Source organism: Manis javanica, chromosome 10 (assembly GCF_040802235.1).
Source record: "Manis javanica isolate MJ-LG chromosome 10, MJ_LKY, whole genome shotgun sequence".
Taxonomy (NCBI): domain Eukaryota; kingdom Metazoa; phylum Chordata; class Mammalia; order Pholidota; family Manidae; genus Manis; species Manis javanica.
Window position 1 is genome coordinate 85,707,311 of NC_133165.1, and position 23,620 is coordinate 85,730,930.

Genomic DNA, 23,620 nt, shown 5'->3' on the forward strand with positions numbered 1-23,620 from the left:
CTGGGTTAGGAAGGTCTCCAAAGTCACATGGAGAAAAAGGAGCCCAAAAAGAGCCCTCGCTCGGGATCTTCAGTACCGTCCTCTCTCTCTGGGCTCACAACAGTCTCAGAGTTAGCTAAGGGTTGTGCCAGCCTCTTCATGAGGTAATTTTATCCACACAACCTTAACGATCTTATCCATATGCCATACCACCTTCATGATACATCTTGCAGATGAAGAAACCAGAGCTCAGAGGTGCTCAGGGACTGGGGCAGGGCCCGACGCTGTGTTCACTGGTACAGCTGACTTTGAACACTGTGTGTATCTCCAGTGCTCATTTCATTAAACCACAGTTGCCTCCCAGAAAACAACCCTGTGCGTATCTGTAAAATGACGTATAATGAAAATTAGATTTACCAGTGACTCAACACTTATGGAAACATCACTCATTGCTTTGATGAGGAAGACTCATGCTTGAGTAATTTATTAAAATTCTTTAAGGGGTAAACACATAAACATGACTTAAACCTTCAAAAAGCCTTTGATATGGTTACTTTTTTTTTAATGGCATCCTTTTGGGGTTGGAGACCTGCCATAGCTGATAAATTACCTCAAAGACAGAAAACAGCACATAACCATATGATGATGGTGCACAGAGGTGAGCCCACAGAATCTGAAACCAGATCACCTGGGTCCAGATGGGCTCTGTTTCTTACTAGCTGACCGACCTTACACAATTTACTGAACCTCTCTGTGCCTCAGTTTCCACATCCCTAAAGCAAGAATGATCAAAAGAGCACCTACCTCATATGGTTGATGAGAGGATTAAGGAATTTCATATATGTAAAGTATTTAGACAATGCCTGCCACAAAATAATCACACTACACATTCATTGTTACCAGCACTCTTTCACAGAATACAAAGTAGAAATCCCAGTGCTCAGAGCCATGGCCAGCCTCTTGTGCATATCTATAAACTGATCACACTTACATCTTATTACATTTATATCTGTGATCAGAAATTTCAAGACAGAAATCATTATGTCTTCCAGGGCCTTCAAGCAGGTGACTGTCCCCACTTGATACTGATAAGAATCTCACAAGCACCAGAGGGAGTAGGGAGTTAGCCCCTCAGCCTCACTATGGGCCAAGGCAAGTCCCTGAAGACAGGTCTGTACAGAAGGGTGAATCTTAAACTTCCAGTCCCAGGCCCAGAAAACCATAGCAGAAATATAAGTCCATCCTCCATTCCCCAGGGCAATAGAAATAATTAAGAAAATTGAGAGCCAGAACCAATGTCCTGAAAAGACAAAGGCTCTTTCAATGGATAGAATCAATCTCCTTTGAACTAACATGGCCCTGCCACCCTCCTGATGGAATTCTGAACAGGACAAAGCCCTGGGAAAGTCCCTCTGCTGTGACACCACACAGCTCAGAAGCAGTTCCTGTCAGGAGTCCAGACCTGAGGCCCAAGCACCAGTCCCATCCCTCCAGCCCTCCTCAGTTCAGAAGTCACCTGCAATTCCAGTCCTGAAGGACTTCTCTTCTCTGTCAACTAACCCCTCCCTTCCCATCTCACTGGTCTCACCAGCCTGGCTGAGCCTTGATGACCTGCCCCACTTACCTCTCTCATTCGCCTTCCAGCTCTGACCCTTCTATCTCCCACTCCAGCTCTACCTTGCCACCTCTGGGCAGGCGCAGGCAGGAGAACAGGGTGAATCAATCAAACACAAAATATTAATGATGCAGAATGGTGAAGAAAATGGAACACCTGGCTGTGTGACTTTTAGCAAGTTGCCTCCCCTCTCTGGGCCTCTGTGAATTCACTAGTGAAATAGAGTGTTTTAACTATATAGTTGCTAAGGTCCCTTACCAGTTTAAAGCTCTATTATTCTTTAGGAGAGTTGGGAAAGGACTAGGAGCCAGAAGGAAAGGACTAAGCACTATAGGAAAGCAGGGAGTCAGAAGCCATGCAACTGTGCTGTATGCATCCTGTCTGTATCATTCCACAGAGCTGTCTCTAGACAGCTGTCTATGAGCAGAACAATACAGCATCTGGGTATGTGCACATCTCCAGGCATCTGTGTATAAATATATTTATATGTGTGTGAGTGATTGTGTGTGTGTGTGTGTGTGTGTGCCCGCCTGTGTACATGTGCTAGGGGAGAACCTGTGTGGGGACACCAGTGGGTTCATGCTGGTGAGGTGGAGTCACAGAGAACAGGGCTGAGGTGGGATGATAATGGGCAGGCACTGCTGGGGGTCACAGGAGAGATGCCCTCTGGCTAGGGGGTCTTGGCCCTACCCCTTGGGCTCACCTCCCTGCCCTTCTGCCCTCCAGTCACTTTAGCACCAACTGGGGCAGATGGAGTTCATTGGTCTTCAACTTCGTAGTAACTCCTTTAAGGGTGCTCAAAAACAAGAACTCTGTTAAGTGAAATACTAATTACATTTCTATCATTCTCTCTATGCTTTAAGCACTTTACATATAGTAACAATTAATTCCCAAACAACACTATGATAGTTAGGATTCTTATTTTACAGATAAACTGTGGTGAAGAAAGGTTAAGTAGGGAGGAAAAATAAAAGGGATAAATGAATCCTCACCAGTTAGATCTGGAAAGGGCAGAACTGAGGCCCAGAAACAGGTGACTTTGGTCAAGGTGGCAGAAGACTGGGAACAGAAACTCAGCCCTTCTTGCCTTCCTCCACACTGGTCTGATTGCTAGAGTGCAGCTGGAGCCCCATCAGGAAGGATGGCATTTAGTAGATCATCAAGAGACCCCCAAGAGGTTTCCACGGGGTAAGACATATCAATGGTGGAAGAACAGGGCCCAATTCATCCAAGGACAGAGCAGACCAAATAGGACCACAAAACCTAGACCCGTTTGCATTCACTACGTGGCAGGCCCTCGCAACGGATGGAGGAGACAGTCACTGCCCTTGAAGGGCCCAAATACACACACAAACACAGCTAAGCTACATTCATCATGTTTAAGTGCTATTAAATGTGAGGCAGGCATGAGGAGCCAATGGAGGGCTGATCCTTTGGGGTCCCCTTCTGCTGAGAAGCAACAACTGAACTGGTGATGACCCTCTTCCCCTCAGAAGTCACCCCAACACAGAAAGCTTGTAAATGGGCTAGTGAATGACTCTTCACAAGTGTGCCAAGCAGTTATCCCCCACCCCAAGCTGGAATGTGGCCCATGGCCAGGGAGCCACTCAGAGAATCAGTCCCCAAGCACAAACATTGCTTGTGGCCCATGTGGCCCAGCAAGAGACTCAAACCTGACACCAGAGGTTTCTTTGGAATCTCCCGCACTGACATCAGGCTTATTTGGAAAAGGGAAATGTGGGCCATCAGTCCTCAGTGATGCAAGTGCAGACAACCTGCTGACAACCCCTAGGTGGCAGGTCCTTCTGCACTTCCCACAGAGCTCCTTCCTCCACATGATGGGCACACCAGCAGCTGGAAAAACCTGACCTTGAACATCAGAGAATGTCCTCCTAGCAAAATGGAGACACAACTCTGCTTTCAGACAGCTGCTTTGCATTGGGAGTGTTAGTAAAAATATTTATATGGTTGGTGTCTGTCAGTATTGATTAAATGGGGCTGATGCACGAGCCCAGTGGGGCATGTCCCCTACCTCTCAGGTGGGTGGCAACCTGCCAGACAAGTTTGGGTCCCATTCCTCTTGCCTGAGGCTGCTCTGTTTACCCACGGAGGAGCCCTTTGGATGTCTGTTCTCCAGGCAGCAACCCAGAGAATCAAGCAGACACCCTGGCACTAGCATACCTTAAAAGGTAAAACCAGGGCCTCTGGCCAGTGACGCACCTTGGCCCCACCCAGGGACATAGCAGGAACCATTGTTCCCCAGTGCCTTGATGAGGTAATCCTTTGTGCAATGGAAAAGAATGTGAGTTCACTGAATCGTAGCTCCTCTGAGGCCACTATGGCAAGGAAAGCACCCAGAAACCCAGCCGTTCTCTGGCCACCCCACCCCCCAAACTGGCCTACCTTCTGCACCCCTAAGTCAGTTGCCTTTGGAACCTCAGACCAAACTACACCGCAGTGCTGGAAGTAGGCATAGAGTTAGAACCTGGGTCTGATTCCAAACACATGAACTCACCCACCACGGTACGTTGTTCCCAACCCACCAACAGATCATTTGTTAAGCTAGAATCCAGGCCTAGGCCACCTGATTGTGTTCATACCCAGCCCCAGTCTGTGAGGGCCATCACCCCCAGGGCCTGCACTTGAGTGCTCCTGCCAGGGTAACAGAGGGTGGCTAACCCTCATCCCCATCTTGTCCTGTTTTCTTTCTGGTCTGTTTCCTTGTTTATAGCCTGCTTCCCTCCCAGAACATCATCTCCATTGGGCCAGGAGGAGAGCATCTTGCTCACCAAGCACTCTCCCTGACCCTCAGGGAACACTCAGCACCCCAGGCTGGGGGGTAAGCAGACTGGCTGCATGAATTAACCCCTTCTTTCCCTTTCACCAAGGGTCCGCGGATACCACCACCCTGACCCTTAGATCCTGGTTCTATACCACCACGAGTTGAAGCCATGTGGACCCACACACCACCAGGGGAGGGCTGCTTCCTGGCAGTGTCTCTCCCTCCCTCCCCCACCCCCAAATTCATCAGCTTTGTGACTGCTCAGGGCATAGCTAGAGGAATGGAATCCAGGCGGCAAACAGCCTGCCAGCTCGGTCTGCTGCAGAACTTCGTATTGCAAAAGGATGAGTCCCAGGAAGAGCAGGAAGGGGACGGTTCGGAAGGGCAGGGTGCTGGATCCAGGTAGTCCACAATTCCTCCCCAGTGGCACAGCACCCAAGCCGTCTCCGCACTGGGAAGGGGTCTGTCACGGTCCAGTAAACTATTCCAAGACTACGTTCTGGGGTGGGCGGTAAGAGGCAGAGATGAGGTGAGGGCCAGTTCATGGGAGAGGGCGGGCGTCTGAGACGCAGGGCCAAGTCTCTGCGGCAGAAGCTAGGGTTCTTTGACTTATCCAGAGCGGGACAGGAAGGATCCAACATCCGCGGGAACGGCTGCTGATGACGACCCGGCAAAGCCGGCAGAGCCGCAGAGCGCGCAGCGGCCGCCAGGGGCGCTCGTCTCCAGGGCTCAGGAGCCCGCTCCAGACGGCCCCAGGCGGGCAGGCCTGGAGGTTGAGCTGGGCTCGCAGGTGGGAGGGCTACCCAGGACTGAGCGGAGGGCTGCTGTTGGAAGGAGACACCCCGCTCCTCCTGCGTCCCAGAAAACAGACATACAGACTCCTGCTCCAAGGGGCAGACTCACAGACCCTCCCCGCCCATTAGAAAACTGACGTGCAAACTCCGCAGACTAGCAGCAGACCCCTTCCTCCAAGTCAGACACGCAGATTCTCCCCACCTGAAAAATAAACAGTCTCCTGCACAAGGACAAACCCACAGAAGCTCCTCCCACACCCCAGGACACACCAACAGAACCTCCCCTCAAAAAACAGACCATGGGACTCCCCCACAACACGGACAAACACAAAGAATCACCCACAAGAGAGGAAAAAGCCCCCTAAAAAGGGAGACACAGAAAGGAAGCAGACCCTTTCTCCCTTCCCAAGAGGATACACACAAAGGAGGAGGGGAGAGAGAAGATCTGACCCCTCTAACCCAAGTTACCTCTGTTATTTACTTACTGCCTCTCCCTGCTCCAAATCCCAGACCAGGCCTGCAACCCGCCTAGAGGGAGACGGAGGAAGCAGGTGAGTGAATCTATCCTCCTGGTGTGATATTCTCCATTCTGCAAGACAAAATGCTTCTGGCCTTCTCCAGACAGACAGAAATCTTTCCGTCCTGCAAGCCCCTTGGTTCTCTCAGACCCCCAAAGCTCTTTTGCATCAGACTCCTCTGGACCTTAAACTCAATCTTTCCTGACTTAAGTTTGAGTAACTCACTTTTTAGTGATGACTTCTTAGAGGAAGGAGAAGGCAAAAGATCTACACTTTCTTTGACCTAAACTTATCTTGAAAGGAGAGATAGGAGAGAGCTCAATTGTCTGAATAATATTGTTTGAGCCTCACCCAACACTTCACCTGTGTCCTTGAGATGTTCTTTACCCTCTCTGAGATTCCTTTTCCTCTGTAAAATGGGGATAATGGGGTTTTTGAGGGGTTTAAAGGAGGTAATAAGTGCAGCATTCCTGTTCCTGTTGTATGTGGGTTCCCCTGTCTAAGGTTAAAAGCAAGGCTCTACTTGTTCCCATAAACCTGCCTTCCCCAGCCTCTGCCTCAGCAGGGTCGGAGTTAAGAGGAAAGCACTCCACAGTGGCAACCTTATCCCCCTGGCTGGGCCTTGGTCTCTGCAGCTGTCTCCATGGACAAAATGCCCCTGCTCTCTGATCCTGTCAGTGAGTGACTTTCTGAGTTGCCCCATCTCAGGCACTGAGTGTGCATATTAGCTGGACGTTTTGTCTAAAGGTCTGTAAGATGGTGGTGGGGAAAATGGCTCTAGGAGAACAAGTCCCTGGATACCCAGGTCGCCCCCCTGTGCCCTGCACTCCAGACCATGGCCACATCTGAAGCACCACCAAGCCCTCACCTGCTCTCTTTGACCTCCAGCAGCTTGCAGTAGGTGGTGATCTCAAAGTCCAGGCCCAGCTTGATGATCATGAGCTTCTGGTACTCACTTAGCTGCCGCGCCATGTCCTGCTTAACCTGCTGCAGGGTGGCCTCCAGCCAAGCCAGCTTGCCCTTGGTGCTGCCTGAGACATCCTCCTCCTGCAGAGCAGGGGGGTCCTTAGCTTTCTGTAGTTCGCAGGGCTGGAGGTAAAGGGAGGATCCCAGAAGGAAAGACATCCTTGGCCCTCTGCCTCCCCTGTCAAAGATTCAGAGACTGAAGGGCCAATGAAGAATTAGAGAGCATTGTGTGGAGTGAGCATGCCTGTTCTAAGACGTGTGTTTGTGTGTCTGCCCTGTTTCTAGGGTAAAGATTTTGGATTTTACATCTAGTATGGTAACACTTCTAATAAGAGCTAGGGCCCGGAAAGTATTCAATGCTGCTTAGCACCTAGCCCTGGGGTTATTGTTTCATCAGGGAAACTAAAGGAAGAATATTCTTTCCTCACAGAAAATTAGAATTCGTAGTCTCTGGGGAGAAACAGTAATAATAAAAACTTGCCTTGGTGACATGTGCTTGCTGCTTAGGAAAACAATGGGGGACTCACAGCAGCTGGGGTCCACCCACTCACTCTGCCCCCCTCTGGACCCTGACCAGCTCATCCCTGTGCAAAATCATCAGTTCTTGGAGAAGCAAGAACCCCCACAGATATACCTCAGGGCCTCATATCCCCTTACACCTGCAGAAAGCAAGAAAAAGACCAGGAGGAGAACCTCTTTCTTCTGCTGGGGTGGAGCATGAGCTGGGGAAGGGTGGGGGGCGGGAAGGAGCTTGACACAGAAGCCAGCTGGGAGAGGGGAGAGGAGGTTGAGGTTTAGGAGAAAGAAAGCATTCATGTGGGAACCTCTCCTTTCTAAAGTCACAAGCCTGAGTCACAAACGCAAATGCCTACAGAGGCCTGGCTAGAGGCATCAATAGGTAAAGGCCAAATGTTAAATATTTATCAATAGTATCCAGTTCCACAAAGAAAATGTGCACACTCTCATTTTCCTGAAATCAACAGGACCTTTCATGTTTTCTGTCTTTCCTTCTCTAATTTAGATACTCAGATTAGCGCCTTTTCTCTTCCTCAAGGATAATAGTAATGCCAGCCAGGGTGATGCAAAATGGCAAAGACCTCTCTGCCTCAGTGTCAAAGGATGCAATTTGGAGTGGTGGGGTCTATGGCACACAAAAGGAGTGTATCCCCCTGTGAAGAGGCTTCTTTTCTCTAACCAAATATTATCACGTGGGAGCATAGTTTAACATGGCAAGACCTACACATTTTTAAAGAGAACCCAGAAAACAGGATTTCTAGATAAAATCTTGTAAATTCTGAAGATGGGCTCAAACTTAACGTTGCATAGGACAAACAAAACACACAGACATAAAAATGTACATACACAAAAAAGTGATAAGCCAGCAAGCATACATATTCACACATATTTACCTACATGTTCATTACTTACGCACATGGAATACAGAGAGTCTTTGGCAAAGTAAGGATGACATATACACACAGCCGCACTCCTGTCCCTCGGACATTCACAAAGAAAGACTCTATACATTTATTCCAAAGACTGGGGTCGACCAGTCTGGTGGTTGTAAATAATGGACACCCTCCCACCATTCACCTCTCTGCCGCCCCCCACTCCCACCCCTCACCTGACTCATGGCTCTGTCCACCTCCACAGTCACCCACTGGATGGCCTGGTTGAGCCTGTTCAGCTGCTCCTTGCTGTGCCTCAGGGTCTGCATGCATTTCTGCTTGGTCGCCTTTATGTCCGCACACTGTGGGGTGAGGGCAGCCGAATAGGGGTGAGGAACAGGGACATGGGAAACAGACAAGAGCACTTGACGGAGACCAGCAACACAGTTGCAATACCCACCCATCCACCTTCTATCATGGACATATCATCAGACTTCTTGGGACCTCCATTTCTCCATCTATAAAATGGGGATGATAATCTTCCCTATGCCCAGGGGTTGTTGAAAGAATGAAATGCATTTGGGTGACACCCTAGTGGGTGACACCTAGTGGGTTCAACAGTAGCGTGAACTTGGGTATGAAGGGCAACAACACAGACAGCAGTCTGTCAAGTTGAATCTTTGGACTGAGATCATATAGGGTTTATCCCTGGATAGGGATAATTAAACTCTAGGAAACTAATTATTATCATTCACACAATAATTCCTAAGTTTAAAAATACTTTTAAAAAACTAAGAATGTGAAGAAACTTTCTTAACTTGATGAGTGCTATTAATCAGTGGCCAGATTCCAGCTTCTTCCCCAAGCCCAAGGCCACTGTGGGAAATGTTGTCTACAAAGGACAAAATCAGTGAGGCTTCTCCCTCCAGCACCCTGCTCCGCCCACCAGTACATAGCCCATGCAGAGTGACCGAAGCTTGCACTCTTCAAAATCTTTTACCTCCACCATCTCACTGGAGCTGATGGCTACCTGTGAAGTAGACCAGGTAGATGTTATTGTCTCCATTATCTTTCCCTGGGCAAGCAGATGCTCATTACATCAACCTTGCAAGGAAGCAGGGACCCAGAGGGACATGAGTGACCCTGCCCATCAACAACTGAGCCAGACTGCATCTTAAGCCCATGCTCTTTGCTCTATACCCTGAGGGACCTAAAGTCACCACACCCTACAACCCAGAGAACAGGAACTGTTCACACCTGCCCAGTGCAAATTTCTTTACAGGCAGATGTGGTTAGTGGGGAATGGATATGAACAGACTGAAAAACATCATCTCCCACCAGTCTCTGCCCTATTCCCAGTGCCCACCCTTTCCGCTCCCATTCCCAAAAGCTATAGACAGCAGACAAGCTTGTGGCTGGCTGGGCCCAACAAATCTGGGTGGGGTCCAAGACCCCTCATCCCATGGGACCCTGTGAGACACATGGATGAGTCTCACCGTGACGAACAGAGCTGCCAGTCTCCTCCAATTCAGCCATGAGCACCTGAGCCCAGCTCCAGCCCAAGGAGCTCCCAGAATCCTCCCCTCTGAGATGGGGCCTGTCCTTCCTGGGGGCTTTGTGACCTTTGATATAATTACAAAGTTCTGACAAGGGGTAGAAGGGGCCATTCTGTGAGCCTGCATGGCAAAGTGGAGGTCTGTAGGTTAGAATGGGCCTTGAGGGAAGGTCGGGGGGAAGGCTGCTTCAGTGGGGACAATGTGTGGAGCTGAGGAGTTTGGGCTTATGGAGGGGGCAATGGGAGCCACAGGAGGTGCTTGACAGGCAGGAGTATGGTGTGCTATGCAATTTAGCAGTGTGGAAGACAGACAGGAGAGAAAGAGACTGGGGCTGGGGATTCCAGCTCTGAGACTAGGTAGGGAATTTGGAGCAGGATGATGACTGCAAACTGAAGGAGTAACCAGGGACCAGAGAACACAACTGATCGGCATTTTCCTTTTGTTTTATAAATTTCTCATACCTATGAAAGAGGATTTATAACATATACTTATTGATTTAAACAGCAACAGTAATGAAACAAATCCTTGTGTACGTTCTAGTACCTTTGAAGCCCCCCTGTGGGACCCTCCCAAAAGCACCCTCCATCCCTGACCCCAATCCCCAAATTAACTACTATCCTGGGCTTTGTGTTAAGCCTTCCCTTGCTTTTCTTTATTACTTTATCATTTTTGTATGAATCCCTAGGCAATTGTTTACTTTTGCTTACCAAACTTTATATTAAAAAAATACCACTTGTATACTTCTATGACTTGCTTTTCCCTCCTCAACATTCTATTTTTAATGAGAGTCAGCCATTTTGATGAATGGAGCATTGTTTATTTTTCAGTGCTGTGTAGTATTCCAACATATGATTATTTCTCCACTCTCCTGTGAGTTCATGTATGTGTACATTTGTTTTATGACAATGTAGCAATGAACTTTTTCCTGCATATCTGTTGGTATATTTTGGCAAGAGGTTCTCTAAGGTACTGACTGGCAAGCTTTTTTTTAACCACAACTTAAAATAAGACATAACATACATATTCATGCACTAAATCGAAATAAGTTTCATGAAACATCACTCATTCCTACTGTGTATAACACACTCTGATCCTCTAAACAATCACTTTAACATTATTTCACTTCCCATTTATGGCTTTGTGTTTCAGGTACTATTTTGGTTTTAGGTTTTTGAATGTTTCATCTTTCAATTTTCAGTCAGGCCTTATGTTTATATTTCATTTCTTATAAATAGCATATTTAATAGATTATGAAAATGAAATACCCATGAACCCATTTACCAACACAAGAACCAAAGCAGTGCTATAATTTATATCTACCTACATACTCCTTCCCAACCCTGTCCCCTACTTTTCACACTAGAGGTAACCACTTCCTCAAATTTGAGTTATTGTTCTCCTATATTTTTCTTCTGGTTTTATTACATACATGCCTATAAATAAAAATATATTTTTTAGTTTTCCTTGTTTATTTTTCTTATAAAAGTGTATCACTTCCACAGGGACTTGCTTTCTTTTTTAACATTATGTAACTAGGAGCCCTCCACTAGGATTCATAGTACTCTACTGAGTAGAATATGCCACACTTATTGTATTATTGTAATTTTATTATTATTTTAGTTTGGTTTGGGATTTTCCTTTTACAGAGTTGGTGCTCTGAACATTTTTCTAAATATCCCTGATTCACATATGTGAGAATTCTTTTGATATACATCTAGAAGGGGAATTTCTGGGTCATAGGTTAATCAAATTACCAGACAAAAATGATTTGCCAAAGTTGTTTAATTACAGTTTACACTTTGGTCAGCAATGTATAAAAGATTCAGAGCTTCTCCAATGTATCTTAAATTTCAACAATTAAATGGTATAACTTTTTGGTCTTGCTTTTCATTTTCATTACTACTAAGTTTGAATTATCTTTTTAAATGTTTACAATCTGTATGGATTTCCTTTTTCTTTTGCTCATTGTTCCTATTGGGTTGTTTGCTTTATTCTTACTGGATTATAAGTGTTCTTTATATTTCTAGATATTACTACTTTATCACCTACATGTACCAGTTAATCATCTTCAGGTTCATGGCTTATCTTCTCACTTTCTTTAAAAATTCTAAATTTTAATGTGTCTAATTTATCAATTTTTTTCCCTTTGTATTAACCATTCAGTGTGTCTTTAAAAATCCTTCTCTTTAGCAAGGTCAGTAAGACATTTTCCAATTTTTTCTTCCAAAAGTTTTTAAGTTTTGTATGTGATATGTATCACTTTAATTTCCTTGGAATGGATTATGTGTATATTAGAAGGCAGAGATCCAATTTCAGTTTTTTCCATGTGGATAACTAAATGCATAGTCCCTCCTTTACTATTGATCTGCCAAACCACTGCTGCTGCATATCAAATACACAGATATATAGATATCATGTTATCCATATATCATATTTATATAGATTTAATATATTTGTGTAATAGATACACAAGAATAGACAAATGGAACAAACTACATGTTATACATATACACACATATATATGTGTAACATAAATTATGCATATATATTATACATACAATATATGTTTTTTAATTATTTTTAACTGAAGAATAATTGACATTAATATACATGTTTTCTATATATACACAATGTGTGTCAATTTAGGGGCTCTCTATTTTGTTCCATTGGTTAATTGTCTATACTTGTGTGGATACTGTACTGAATTACTATAGCTTTATAATAAATCATAATCTTTGAAAGGGCCAATACCCATTAATTATTTTTCATCAGTGTTTTGACTATGTTTGCCTTTGTTTTCACCATAAATCTTAGAACCAACTTGTTAAGATTTATGTAAATTATTTGGAATTTGATTGTAGTTGCATTGATTATAAACCAGTTTAAGGGGAACTAATAAGTTTATAATAGTCAAGCTTCCTGTCTGTGAAAATGGTATAGCTCTTCATTTAGTTAGGTCTGCTTTGGTATCTTTCATTTCATATAATGTTTATATTTCTCTAGATACAGGTCTTTCACATATTTGTTAGGTTGGGTTTTTAAATCCTTATTTTATCAACCATATTGAGATATAATGTACACAAATGTACACACATTTTAAGTGTACAGCTCAAGAAGTTTTGACAGGTACATGCCCCTATTTAGCCACCACTGAATAGAGAACTTTCCATCATCTCAAAAGTTCCCTCATGCTCCTTTGCAGTAAATTCCCCCACCCCACACCAGGCAACCACTGATCTAACGCCATCAATTAGCCTTGTCAGTTCTAGAACTTCATATGAATAGAAGCTTACAATATATGTGGGTGTGGGTGTGTATATATATATATATAGTCTTTTTTATCTGACTTTTTCACTGAGCATAGTGTTTTTAAGAGTCATCCATGTTTCATGAATCAGTAGTTCATTCTTTCTGTTGCTGAGTGATACTACATTGCATAACTATATCTCAGTTGGTTAACTGTTCACCTGCTGAAGGATATTGGGTTGTTTCTTGTGTGGGCTATTATGTGAAATTCATGTACAAATCTCTGTGTGGACACACATTCATCTCTTTTGGATGAACACCCAGGAATGGAATTTCTGTGTCATTTAGTAGTATATGTTTAACTTTGCAAGAAATTGTCGAACTGCTTTTCAAAGAGACTATATCATTCTACACTCCATGAAATTTCCAGTTTCTCCACATTCAGTATTATCACTCTTTTAAATTCTAACATTCTAGTGGGTATTAAATTTCTCCTAGTGGTTTTAATTTAGATTTCCCTGATAACTTATGATGAACAACTTCTCATGTCCTTATCAGTCATTAATCTATCTTCTTTTGTAAAGTGTCAATTGAAATATTTTGCCCATTTTAATTGATACTGTTTTTTACCCCTGATCATCTACCATGCCTTCTTGCTTACTCAGTGATGCATTAAAATGTATTGTTAAGTATATTACCCAGAATTTTAGGTAACTTATGATGAAAGGATTTTTCAGAGGTTCTAGTCTGACATATTGCAAGAAAAGAAGTTCCTGGCGATATTTTTCAAAGAAAAAAAAATTAGCCAGGTTTGGTGACATTTTGGGGAGGGAAAATAGGTATCAAAGAGTTTTAAGCTGCAGATATTAGAAAGAACTGACAGAGAGGAAGTTGATGAATGGACATCAGTAGAGGAGAAAATGAAGAGGCATTTTAAGGCAGTTTGATTCCAAATATTAGTGCAACATTCAAGTGGAGATGGGCATCCATCTAGGCAACTGGAAACATTAGGGATGAATTCACTCATTCTGTTACCATTGTTCAGTGCTTGCTGTGAGCCAGCACTGTGCCAGGCACTTACAGGCACTGGAGAACGGCCTCAGGGAGTCCCAGCCATCAGAGCACCACTGCTCAATGTCCCCAGCCCTGAGTCCACAACTGAATAAATAGCTGGCATGGACTTAGTAGCCCCACTATGTTAAATGTCCCCCTGGAGATCCCACCCACCCCCTCCAGGGCTGCAGTAATGACCAGAAGGATTAACAAGCATGAAAGAAACTGTGTGAGTTTATTTTAAGCATAGACAGCGAGGAGAAAAGGAAGATTTGGAAAAGTAAGGGTAGAGTAAGAGTCAAGGGAAGGTTGGGAGGAAGGGGCTGAGGGACTGTTCTCCCCATGGGTTCAGGCAGCCCAGACTCCTCAGGCAGAATGAATGTATCCACAAAACACTCCTCCAATAGCCTTTCTCAGCCTGAGAGAGGCAGGAGACAAGGAGCAGGATTCTCACACAATAAGAAAAGGGATGTGGACAGCAGGAAAGATGGGTCAGAGAGAAAACAAACAGTCGCACCCATCATCAGGCTACACATGGTCAGGTTGGGCAGAAGGGCCATCTGGGATCCTCAGAGAGGATGAGAAGGCTGGGAGCTCTGGTCCTTCCTCAAGCCGTACCAAATTAACCCTTCTTACAGCTGCTGCCACAGGCTCTTGTGCCACAGAATCTGATGCCGCAGGTGCGGGTGGCTGAAAGATCCCCACATACAACTCCGCCCTGGGAGCTACTCACACCTGCACAGAGACGGTAATGGTAAATCAGAATTTTTGGTGGGGGTGGACAGCTGGTCCCAACAGCCTCCACCTCCAATGAGAACTCCCTCTCTGCCAGCCAAGAGCACCATGCTGATGACTGCTCATCACCCACATCTCCAAAGACAAAACCAACATGAGCCCTCCTGTGGGCTGTTCTCGGGACTCCCACCCTTACTGGAATGGAATCCACCTTGTGGTTTAATCTCAATCCCTTTATTATAAATTCTTCTGCAGCTGATTTCAGGAAGATCTCCCTGGGACAACCAAGCTGATAAAATATCTATTTGAACCCAGAAAAGTGTTTGACCTCATGAACACAAACAAGTGTGTTTGGACAGGGAGAAAATAAGAGTTTCTTATGATAGGGAAAATAAAATGGACTCTGACGGATCTAGAGTGAGAAGTTAGTCCACTCATGACCTGTCAACCAGCTCCCTCTTTGTAACTACATGACTGGAAATGAATGGAACCCCTTCTCCCTTGGTCTCTTCACCCTGAGAGCAAAAGCATTCTTCCCATTATCTAACTTCAGTGTCTTCATCCAGGGCCAGAATTACTCACAGATATTCACAGTACTGATGCCTTCACACAGCCTGATGCAGGAGAGAAAAGGTCAGCATTAGGGTGTTAGTTCCTGACAATGATCCAGAGGTAACGTGGTCACCAGCTCTGAGCCCAGTCACCCGAGGAATGACCCAAGTCCCTCTCCAGAAGATCTGAGGTCCAGCACCATCAAAGACTTAGCATCTCCCCACCCCTGTCCCAAAAGGGCATAAAGGGCAGGTTCTCCCAGATCTCTCTGGGAAGTGGGACCTGTTAAAATGCAGCTGGACCCAGAGCTCTCTTCACCTGCCCCCAGGAATCCAGCTCCAGACAGACTCCCGCACTCCCACTGACCAGCTACACGATCTAACGATCCAGTCTCCCTGAGCCGCAGGTGTTCCATCTCTCGAATAGAAATATTTTTGTTCTATTTGCCCTTTCAGCTTGAGGCCTCCTTTCATCCTGCCCCCTAACCAATGGTATTCTGGAAGCAGCTCACAGAGCCTGTTTTGCACATTTCTAGCCAACTCTAGAAGTCGTAGTGGTAGCTAGAAATCAGCTTGCTGGAAGTATTTACACTACTGATATCAGCAAATACTAGAAACCAGGGCTTTTTTTCCTCGGAGAGCCAGCTGTTAAACACTTATCAGCAAACCATTGTTCCTAACTAAATCATGTAGGAAGCCTATTCAAGACAAGCAATGGACCTCAACTAAGACTGTTCTCCCTCGTCTCTCCTCAGGGCAGGGAGGGACCACAAAATGGTTCCAGAAAGCAGAAGAGGAAATGGGGGAAGTAGTAGAGCAAAATTATGGGTCAGGTCTTTGCAAGGCCCTGCCCCCAACTGCGGGGCTGTACCCACCTGTGCTCCTCGCCCTCCAGCAGGCACCTGTAGGTGGCGATCTCAATGTCCAGGCCCAGCTTGGAGCTCATCACCTCCTGGTACTCCTTGAGCAGGCAGGCCATGTCCTGCTTGGCCTTCTGCAGGGCGGCCTCCAGTCCCATCAGCTTGCAGCGGGCATCGCTGAGGGTGGCCTCACCCTGCTGCTCGGCCTGGGTCACTGCAGCCTCCAGCTTGGAGTTCTGGGAGCCCAGGAGAGAACAAGGTGGGTTATAGTCCCTGGGTCCCCCTGGCCATCTCCTAGTTGTGTCTGGTCTCTCCCAGCCAGTGGGGAACACCCAGGACAGGGCCCTTGCCGTCATCACCTGGGTCCCCTGAAGTGGCCACAACCAGGGACTCTAGTCATGCAAACAGGCTGGGGAAGAATGGTGAGATCCATCCTGGGCACACACTGCCTGTGGGACTCTAGGTAGGCCCCAAACGACCCATACCTGGCACTTGGCATTCTCGACCTCGGCGGTCAGCCTCTGGATCACGCGGTTCAGCTCATTGATCTCCTCCTTGGTGCAGCGTAGGGTCTCCCCGTGCCGGATCACTGTGGCCTTGATCTCCTCGCACTGGGGGGAAGCAGAGATGCTCCTGAGGCTCAGGATGGGAACCCTGCCTGTTCAGGTCACCATGGATGATTGTGCAGGTTGTATAGCACAGCCTCAGGTTGTATGTGGCAGCTCCACCATACCCCCCTAACCTGAGAGCTCTCTGCCCTTCTTATCCCTAACAATCAGAATCCCCAGACCAAAGAAGCCTCATTAATATACACCTCAAAACCCCTCCCACTGCCGAGCCTAGGAGGCAGGTGTCCTGGGCCACTCACCTTGCTGCGGTACCAGGACTCAGCCTCAGCCCGGCTGCGGCTGGCAATGTCATCATAGTTTGCCTTGATCTCAGCCACAATGCTGTCCATGTTCAGGTCCCTGCTGTTGTCCATCTTGACGATAACTGAGGTGTCTGAGATGTGGGCATGGAGGACTCTTATCTCCTGTGGGCCAACAGCCATTTATATCACATATACCATCCCGAGTCAAACGGAACAGGCCACAATCCCCTTTACATACATTCACAGCCGCCATTTCCAAAGCCCACAGGCCTGCAGACCCCTCTGTCTGCTTCCTTTCTATATGGGCTGGCCTAGGACAGAGACGAGGGGTGACTAATGTCCTCCCTGATGGTGCTCACCTCCTCATACATGGTCTTCAGGAAGTTGATCTCCTCCACCAGGCTGTGGACATTGGCCTCCAGGTCTCCTTTGTGCACATAGGCACAGTTAATCTCCTGGAGACAGACACAAAGGCAGTCCCTAGTTGTTTCCGTTTTTCCAGGGGTCTCCACCTCCCCAGGCCAACTCTGGAAAATCCCCGATCCTATTCCCAGCCCTGCAAAGCAAGTCAGAGGCATAGATCCAGAAGTCAAAGGACCAGGAACTAAGCTCTCCCTTCAACTCTAGCAAAATATATGTGACTTTGGAAAGTTCTTCCACCTCTCTGGGCCTCTCTAAAGAGGAAGATCCAGAGAATTCCTGGTCTATGGATCTCCTGGGGTATGAGGAAAGAAATGCCTTTTCATGAGTGGAAATAAAATATTAGCTTAATAACTGAAGGAGGGAGTACTGGGTGCCTTGAGGGCTGCCCATTCCCAGGCGGCTGGACCACAGGCCAATTTACTCACCTGCTTCATTCTGACAAGCTCATTCTCTGCTGTGGTCCTCAGAGTGGCCTCTTCTTCATACCTCCACAAGGAGAAGGGATTTGGAACAGAGGAGATTATTCAGAGATTTGGCCAGTAATGGAAAGGAGCAGAGACCACCCCAGTCTGACTTGTCCCATCCCTCCCCCAGGATGACTGGAATAGCCCCCTCATCTATCTCCCTCCCCTCAGGTCTGGAACTTCCCTCTCACCCATATCTCTAATAGTACATTTCTCTAACTTAAACACTGCTCCCTTTAAAGATCTTGATTTTGCTGTTACTCTAATAGAATAAGCTGATTCCCTGAGCTTAGATCTGGGAAGGTGGGTGGAATCAGCAACAGGAGCCAGTGGGTGTGAAGGTGCAGCAGAGGAGCTGTCATTTCTTTGTAACCCCAGAACCCAGCAGAGTTATGGAACACAATTAAGTGCTCAGAACCGGTTTATAGGATGATGTATGGATGGATGAATGAATAGGGATGTGGTCCCTATCCTGAGAAGTTCATAATGCACTGGGAAAAGGGTCATAGCTGAGATTTCAGCTTTTCTTTTCTTCATGTGTCTTCCTGTCACAGCCTTTAAAGCTGATAAAAGCACAATTGGGTTAATGAAGGAAGAAGTTTCTGAGGCCTGTGTGTTCAGTGGTTCCCCAGTTGTCATATCATGTGACTGCTTCTGAGAGAAGTGGACCTTCCCCACCAACTCACTTCTTCTTGTAGCCCTCCAGCACCTCCCGCACATGGTTGAGCTCAGAGGCCAGCCTCCCGCTGTCAGCCTCTGCACACTCAGCCTCCCGCCTCAGCGTCTCGATGTAGCCCTGGAACAGCGGCTCCAGGTTGCTCTCACAGCACTGGCGGTTCTGGTAGAACTGCCACTTGGTCTCCAGCAGCTTGTTCTGCTGCTCCAGGAAGCGCACCTGAGGCCCAAAGGCACAGCCATCTAGTCACTTATAAATCCAGCATCCTGGAAGACCCACCCCACCCCAGCTTCCACACCAGCCTCACACCCCCCGCACACACACCCCAGGACCTCTATCATTTGAAATGGCTCCAAGTATTAGCCTGAGGACCCCATGATCAAAAGGATCTTTTCTAATGCTCGGCCTCACCATGCCAGGGATCAGTATCCCTCCCGAATGACGCTTCCCCTGAGAAACCTTCCCTGGCTAACTCGCCTGTTGGCTCATACCTGTCTGAAATGAACATTGCCCAGGTGTCCTCAGCTAGTCCCAGTGTTCACTGTGTGTGTGTGTGTAAGAGAGAGAGAGAGAAAGAGAGAAAGAGAGACTGGGCTGGCAATTCCAGACAAGATTATACCAAAGGATGACCTTATTGTCTCTAAGTGTCTTGCAGTTACAAACCCTGTCCTAGTCTCACTGTGGGGACCCTGCCTGTCTGGACAGAGGTTGTATATCAATCAGGAGGCCCTCCCTATACTCAGGTCTCTGTACCTGTCTATGCCCTGAATGTGCATCTATGTCCTCCATCAGACTGGGGTTCACCTGCACCACGTGTCCCCTGCCCTTGACTTCCCTCAGTGGCCAGCCCAGGAACTAAAGGTGCAGGAAGGGTGTGATCACGGACCCCCACCTTGTCGATGAAGGCAGCGAACCTGCTGTTGAGGCACTTGATCTGCTCCTTCTCCTCCTGCTTCACGCACTGCGTATTGGGGTCGATCTCCAGGTTGAGGGGCGTGAGCAGGCTCTCGTTGACCGACACGGAGGTGATGCATGGAGGGCTGGGCCCGCACACGCCGCCGGCGCGGTATCCGAAGCTGCGGCCACAGGAGCCGGAGCGGAAGGCCCCGCAGACGTTGCAGCTGCCAAAGGTCCCAGTGATGCCGCGGTAGCAGGAGACGCCGCGGTAGGGGGCGGCCGTGATGCAGCAGCGGGCGGGCCTGGGCCCGCAGGCCGAGGCGCAGCTGAAGGCCCCGCCAGAGCTGTATCTTTGCGTGGACTTGCAGATGGTGCTTCAGGAGCTAAAGCAAGACGGTCCACAGGTCACGATGACTGGTCTGCTGGAGATGAAGCCAGAGAAAGAGGATTCTGACCGCTCCCTCACTGCCAGGCCCTTTTATAAACCCAGGCACCTGGGTCTGCCTCACTGTGTGAAGGGACCATTTTGTCACCTTTATGGGCTTGAGGAATTTCACAGTCATTTCACTCCTCTTTTCATCAAGTAACATCATCAAGATGAGGCTTTGGAAAATCCTACACTTGGGCAGCTCTGAAGCCTTGACAGCGTTTCTCCCACAGCTGAGGACCTGATGGTGCTGGAGGAGTCACGGTCAGCCAGGGCTTGTGGACTCTGAGCTTCGTGAGATAATTAAGCAGGAAAAATGAAGCAAAGATGAAGGATTTCTTTCAGGTCATCAGCTGGGCTCATAACTCAGTCTTTCATTTTGGGCCACAAGATTAACTGAAACTAGAAGCAAAGGAGAGGCTGTCCTGGCAGGTGAGTGGACCCAGGCAGCTTTGAGAGGAAGAGCCTTCCAGGGCCTCTGCAGGCAGGGCCTCAGGGGCCAAGTCTTCTAAACAACCTAGGACACTTAATCCTTGACAAGGCCAGAGAGAAATTGCGTCTATCCCCACCAAGATGTGTCACACAACCAAAAAGTTATTTGTTCAGCTACTTCATGCTGTGGGACCCTTAAAGTTGGTGGATGTATACAAGTGATGTGGTGTGAGAGTTCCACACACCTGGATTCCTAAAACCTGCAGCCTGTCCATCTACCTCTATCCCTTCCCATGTGCCTTACCCCCTTCCAACATAGTGTCCCTCAACTCGACCATAAGCACAGGGCCACACTCTCCAGACAGTCTCTTTTATAGGGTTCCCTGTGTTTGGGGTGCTTTCAAAAGAGCTTTTCTGATAAGCACTGAGCCTGGACAGAGAGGCAGAATCAGGGGCCCTACCCAGGAGAGCATCAGCATTCAGGAAACCACAGCTCCCAGACCTGGAAGAGCAGACTGGCCAGTGGGGTGGGCAGAGAAGCCAAGGACAGTTCCCCAGGGAGCTACCTGGGCTGATCAGAGGGCAATAGAAGGAAAATAATAACAACAGTAATGATAATAGCAGTTGGTATTTGACCACTTACTGTGTACCAGGCATTGTACTGATGCTTTCCATGCCCACTTTTCTTTATCCTCACCAATCCCTGGGCACATCTTACCATCTTCATTCTAGATACAAAGGAAGTTGAAGCTCAGAGAGGTTATATAACTTTTCGCCCAGATTGTAAGTGGCAGAACCCAGGCTTGAACCCACGTATGTCTGATTTCCAGAAACACTTTGACCATTACACCATGGAGAAGGAACAAATGTATTTCTGAAATGGGCATATTGATGTTTCATAATGCTGTCTTGGGTTACCAAAAGTAGACAAACACACATATACATACACTTTCACACACATTCACACTCCATACACAACACCCTTGTCCCATTTGCCCATGCACCCCTGAGCATGGTCCTCTCCAGGTAAAGTACTTCTGGTGCTCAGCTTGACATTCTAAGCCCACCCTGTCCATCTACCATGTTCACCATGTACCCACAGCCTGCCTCTCCTTTCCGCTGCCCTCATCCATCCTCTATTTCCAGCCAAAGTGGACTACCATCTGTTCCTCTCACATCCCATGGCCTCCCTTGTTTTGTGTCTCTGCTTGCACCATTCCCTCTGCCTGAATCCTTCTCCCCCATGTCATCGCAGCACATCCCATTCCTCACCACTCTTCAGGCCCAACTAAACTGTCATCTCCTCCTAGGACCCTACCTTTGCCTCTGGCCCCACGCCCGTGACCTGGAGGCTCACCCCCTGGAGAAGTCCTGTGGCCTAGTGTTTTCCCATGACAGCCAAACCCCCTGCGGCTTTGTATTAAAGTCCTCTGTGTGCATCTGCCCTGCCTGGGGACTGCAGTCTGCTCCTTCCTGCTCTCAGCCTGTTTCCTGCTGGGTGCTCAGGGGTTGTGTGTTCCCTGCCTGGAATGGCTCCTGGGGCCCACTGGAGGTAAAGAAGAGATACGAACCTAGACAGATCATTAGCATTTCATCAGTAGACTGTTGGATGGGAGAAAGAAGGGGAAAGGGTATGATTTCTAAATTTGGCCAAGAATGGAGCAACCCTCCTCCCAGCCTCCATGACTACCAACCCTCCCTATGAGGAAGTCTGTCCTTGATTGTGTCTGAAATCGCTCATGCTTTAGCCCATTTCTCCCCTCTGGGTACTAAGAAAATTTTAGGGAAACCAGGGAGCATGTTTCTGTGAGGCTGGGTCAGGGATTAGTACTAACACTTGGGGGACCACTGTGCTCTAGCTGTCAAACCTTTCAATTGCATCCCCTTTGGGCTGCATTCTTCATGGTCACAACTCAGCATGCAGCCCTCCTACCTCTCTGAATTTTAAAAGACTTAATTATCTCTGCAAAGGCTGATTATTAATCTCATCTACTGTAATAGCACAAAACATCTGTTTCATCCACCCACTGAAACCCAGAAAGAGGTCTAAGGAAACATTACATAAGTGCCTCCAAAAGTCTAAGTGAAATCCTCCATATTTCAGGGTAAGTCCATTTCCTCTGGTGAGAGAACACAAGGGAACATTTCTCCAATACTATTATTTCCTGGAGAAAACTGGAGTAGAAACATATAATCCTGAAGCCATTAGTCACACAGCTGGTAACCCCAGCAGAAACTGGGAGTGGAAGCACAAGACACTGAGGGTTAGACTCCATCTTCCACAGAGGATAGCACTAAGGTTGAACTGAAACTCCTGCAAAATCAAGGCTGGACCAAAGAGTCCCAGGCCCACAGTGTTGGGAAAGATGGCAGAGGGGCAGTGGCACTCCCTAGAAATGGAATGCCAGGCAACCCAAAGCCAGGCCAGTTGGCCAGGCTGGCTATGATGATCTTTGGGGTTCCAGGATTTAATTACCAGCTGCACAATAATAACTCATGTTTATAAGCAAAGGAAGCTAAGGGTGATTTGCATATTTCTCCTTAATGCTCTCTGCTGAGTTCACACTCTAGTTTTCTCTGCCCATAATTGGACTTAAAGGTAGCTTCCATCGTACTGGGTTACAGCCTTCCGGGGTTAGTGGCCCTGACAAAGCACCAGTTGAGGAGAGGCTGTGCATCAGGCCCATGTCTCCAAGGGCCCAAAGCCTGGCAGCCTGGGCTCCTGCCTCCAAGTACTCACCCCTCGCTTAGCCTCCACAGACTCATTCCTTGGGAGGCATTGGTGATGGGAGGCCTGAGAGCCTCCTTTCAGATTCTGACTCTGCCCCTCTATCTATGGAGCTTTATGCTTGACCTTAAAGTCACTAGACCACTCTGAGCTTACCTTCCTGATCAGGTAGATGGGCACAAGCATACTGACCTCAGAAGGATGCCCTGGGCTTAGATGCATTGACAAGGCAGTATAAAGCCCTCGCTCTGTAGGCACTCCGTAGATGCAACTCCCTTCTTCTCCCCAAAGCAGGTTGGAGAGGGGGATAGGAAGCGATTTTCAGTAGCGGAAGGGTGTGACACTTAGGAGGAGAGGAACCATGGGCTGTGTTCTGAGAAAAAGAGGAGAAAGTTTCTGTCCAAAGGGACACAGGACTAATGGCAAATTAATGCTAGTAAAATAAATAGAACAAACAAACATTTATGGAGCTCTCACTAACTGCTAGGTAGGGCACTCAATGCTTTCCTGTCCATTATCTCGTCCGGTCCTCCCAACAGCTCTCAAACGGGTACTACTATTCTGCTATTACCCCTTTGTCACGTGAGGAAACTGAGGCTCGGAAGGTAATTCAGCTGTCCAAGGTCATGACAAGAATCTGTAAGACTGGTTTCAGAGAC

At 47.3% G+C, this 23,620-nt stretch overlaps 2 protein-coding genes across 2 annotated transcripts; both read right to left on the minus strand.

The window, feature by feature from the left end:
• Window positions 1-106: 106 nt before the first annotated feature.
• Window positions 107-8,391, minus strand: LOC108392819 (keratin, type II microfibrillar, component 7C-like). The gene is made up of 4 exons (XM_073213497.1): window positions 8,279-8,391; window positions 6,557-6,735; window positions 5,656-5,698; window positions 107-5,372 (listed from the first exon to the last, which is right to left on the minus strand). Exons 1-4 carry the CDS (start codon window positions 8,369-8,371, stop codon window positions 5,325-5,327), a joined length of 363 nt encoding a protein of 120 aa, XP_073069598.1. The 5' UTR covers window positions 8,372-8,391; the 3' UTR covers window positions 107-5,324.
• A 5,712-nt stretch (window positions 8,392-14,103) lies between these two features.
• Window positions 14,104-23,429, minus strand: LOC108392824 (keratin, type II cuticular Hb6-like). The gene is made up of 11 exons (XM_073213496.1): window positions 23,154-23,429; window positions 20,877-20,961; window positions 19,392-19,757; window positions 18,488-18,696; window positions 17,763-17,823; window positions 17,274-17,369; window positions 16,912-17,076; window positions 16,529-16,654; window positions 16,059-16,279; window positions 15,215-15,246; window positions 14,104-14,632 (listed from the first exon to the last, which is right to left on the minus strand). The coding sequence occupies exons 2-11, from the start codon at window positions 20,958-20,960 to the stop codon at window positions 14,520-14,522; spliced, it is 1,473 nt and encodes a 490-aa protein (XP_073069597.1). The 5' UTR covers window position 20,961; window positions 23,154-23,429; the 3' UTR covers window positions 14,104-14,519.
• Window positions 23,430-23,620: the final 191 nt, after the last annotated feature.

Bases quoted from the DNA above. Each gene is read 5' to 3' on its own strand.
- LOC108392819 (XM_073213497.1), bottom strand. From the start codon at position 8,371: ATGCAGACCCTGAGGCACAGCAAGGAGCAGCTGAACAGGCTCAACCAG. The intron at 6,736-8,278 runs GTGAGGGGTGGG...CCTGCTCTGCAG, and splicing joins TGGACAGAGCCATGAGTCAG to GAGGAGGATGTCTCAGGCAG. The intron at 5,373-5,655 runs GTAAGTAAATAA...TTTATTTTTCAG, and splicing joins ATTTGGAGCAGGGAGAGGCA to GTGGGGAGAATCTGCGTGTC.
- LOC108392824 (XM_073213496.1), bottom strand. From the start codon at position 20,960: ATGAAGATGGTAAGATGTGCCCAGGGATTGGTGAGGATAAAGAAAAGT. The intron at 17,824-18,487 runs GTGAGTTGGTGG...CTCCTTGTGGAG, and splicing joins CTGGAGGGCTACAAGAAGAA to GTATGAAGAAGAGGCCACTC. The intron at 16,280-16,528 runs GTATGGGTCGTT...CTGGGCTCCCAG, and splicing joins TCGAGAATGCCAAGTGCCAG to AACTCCAAGCTGGAGGCTGC.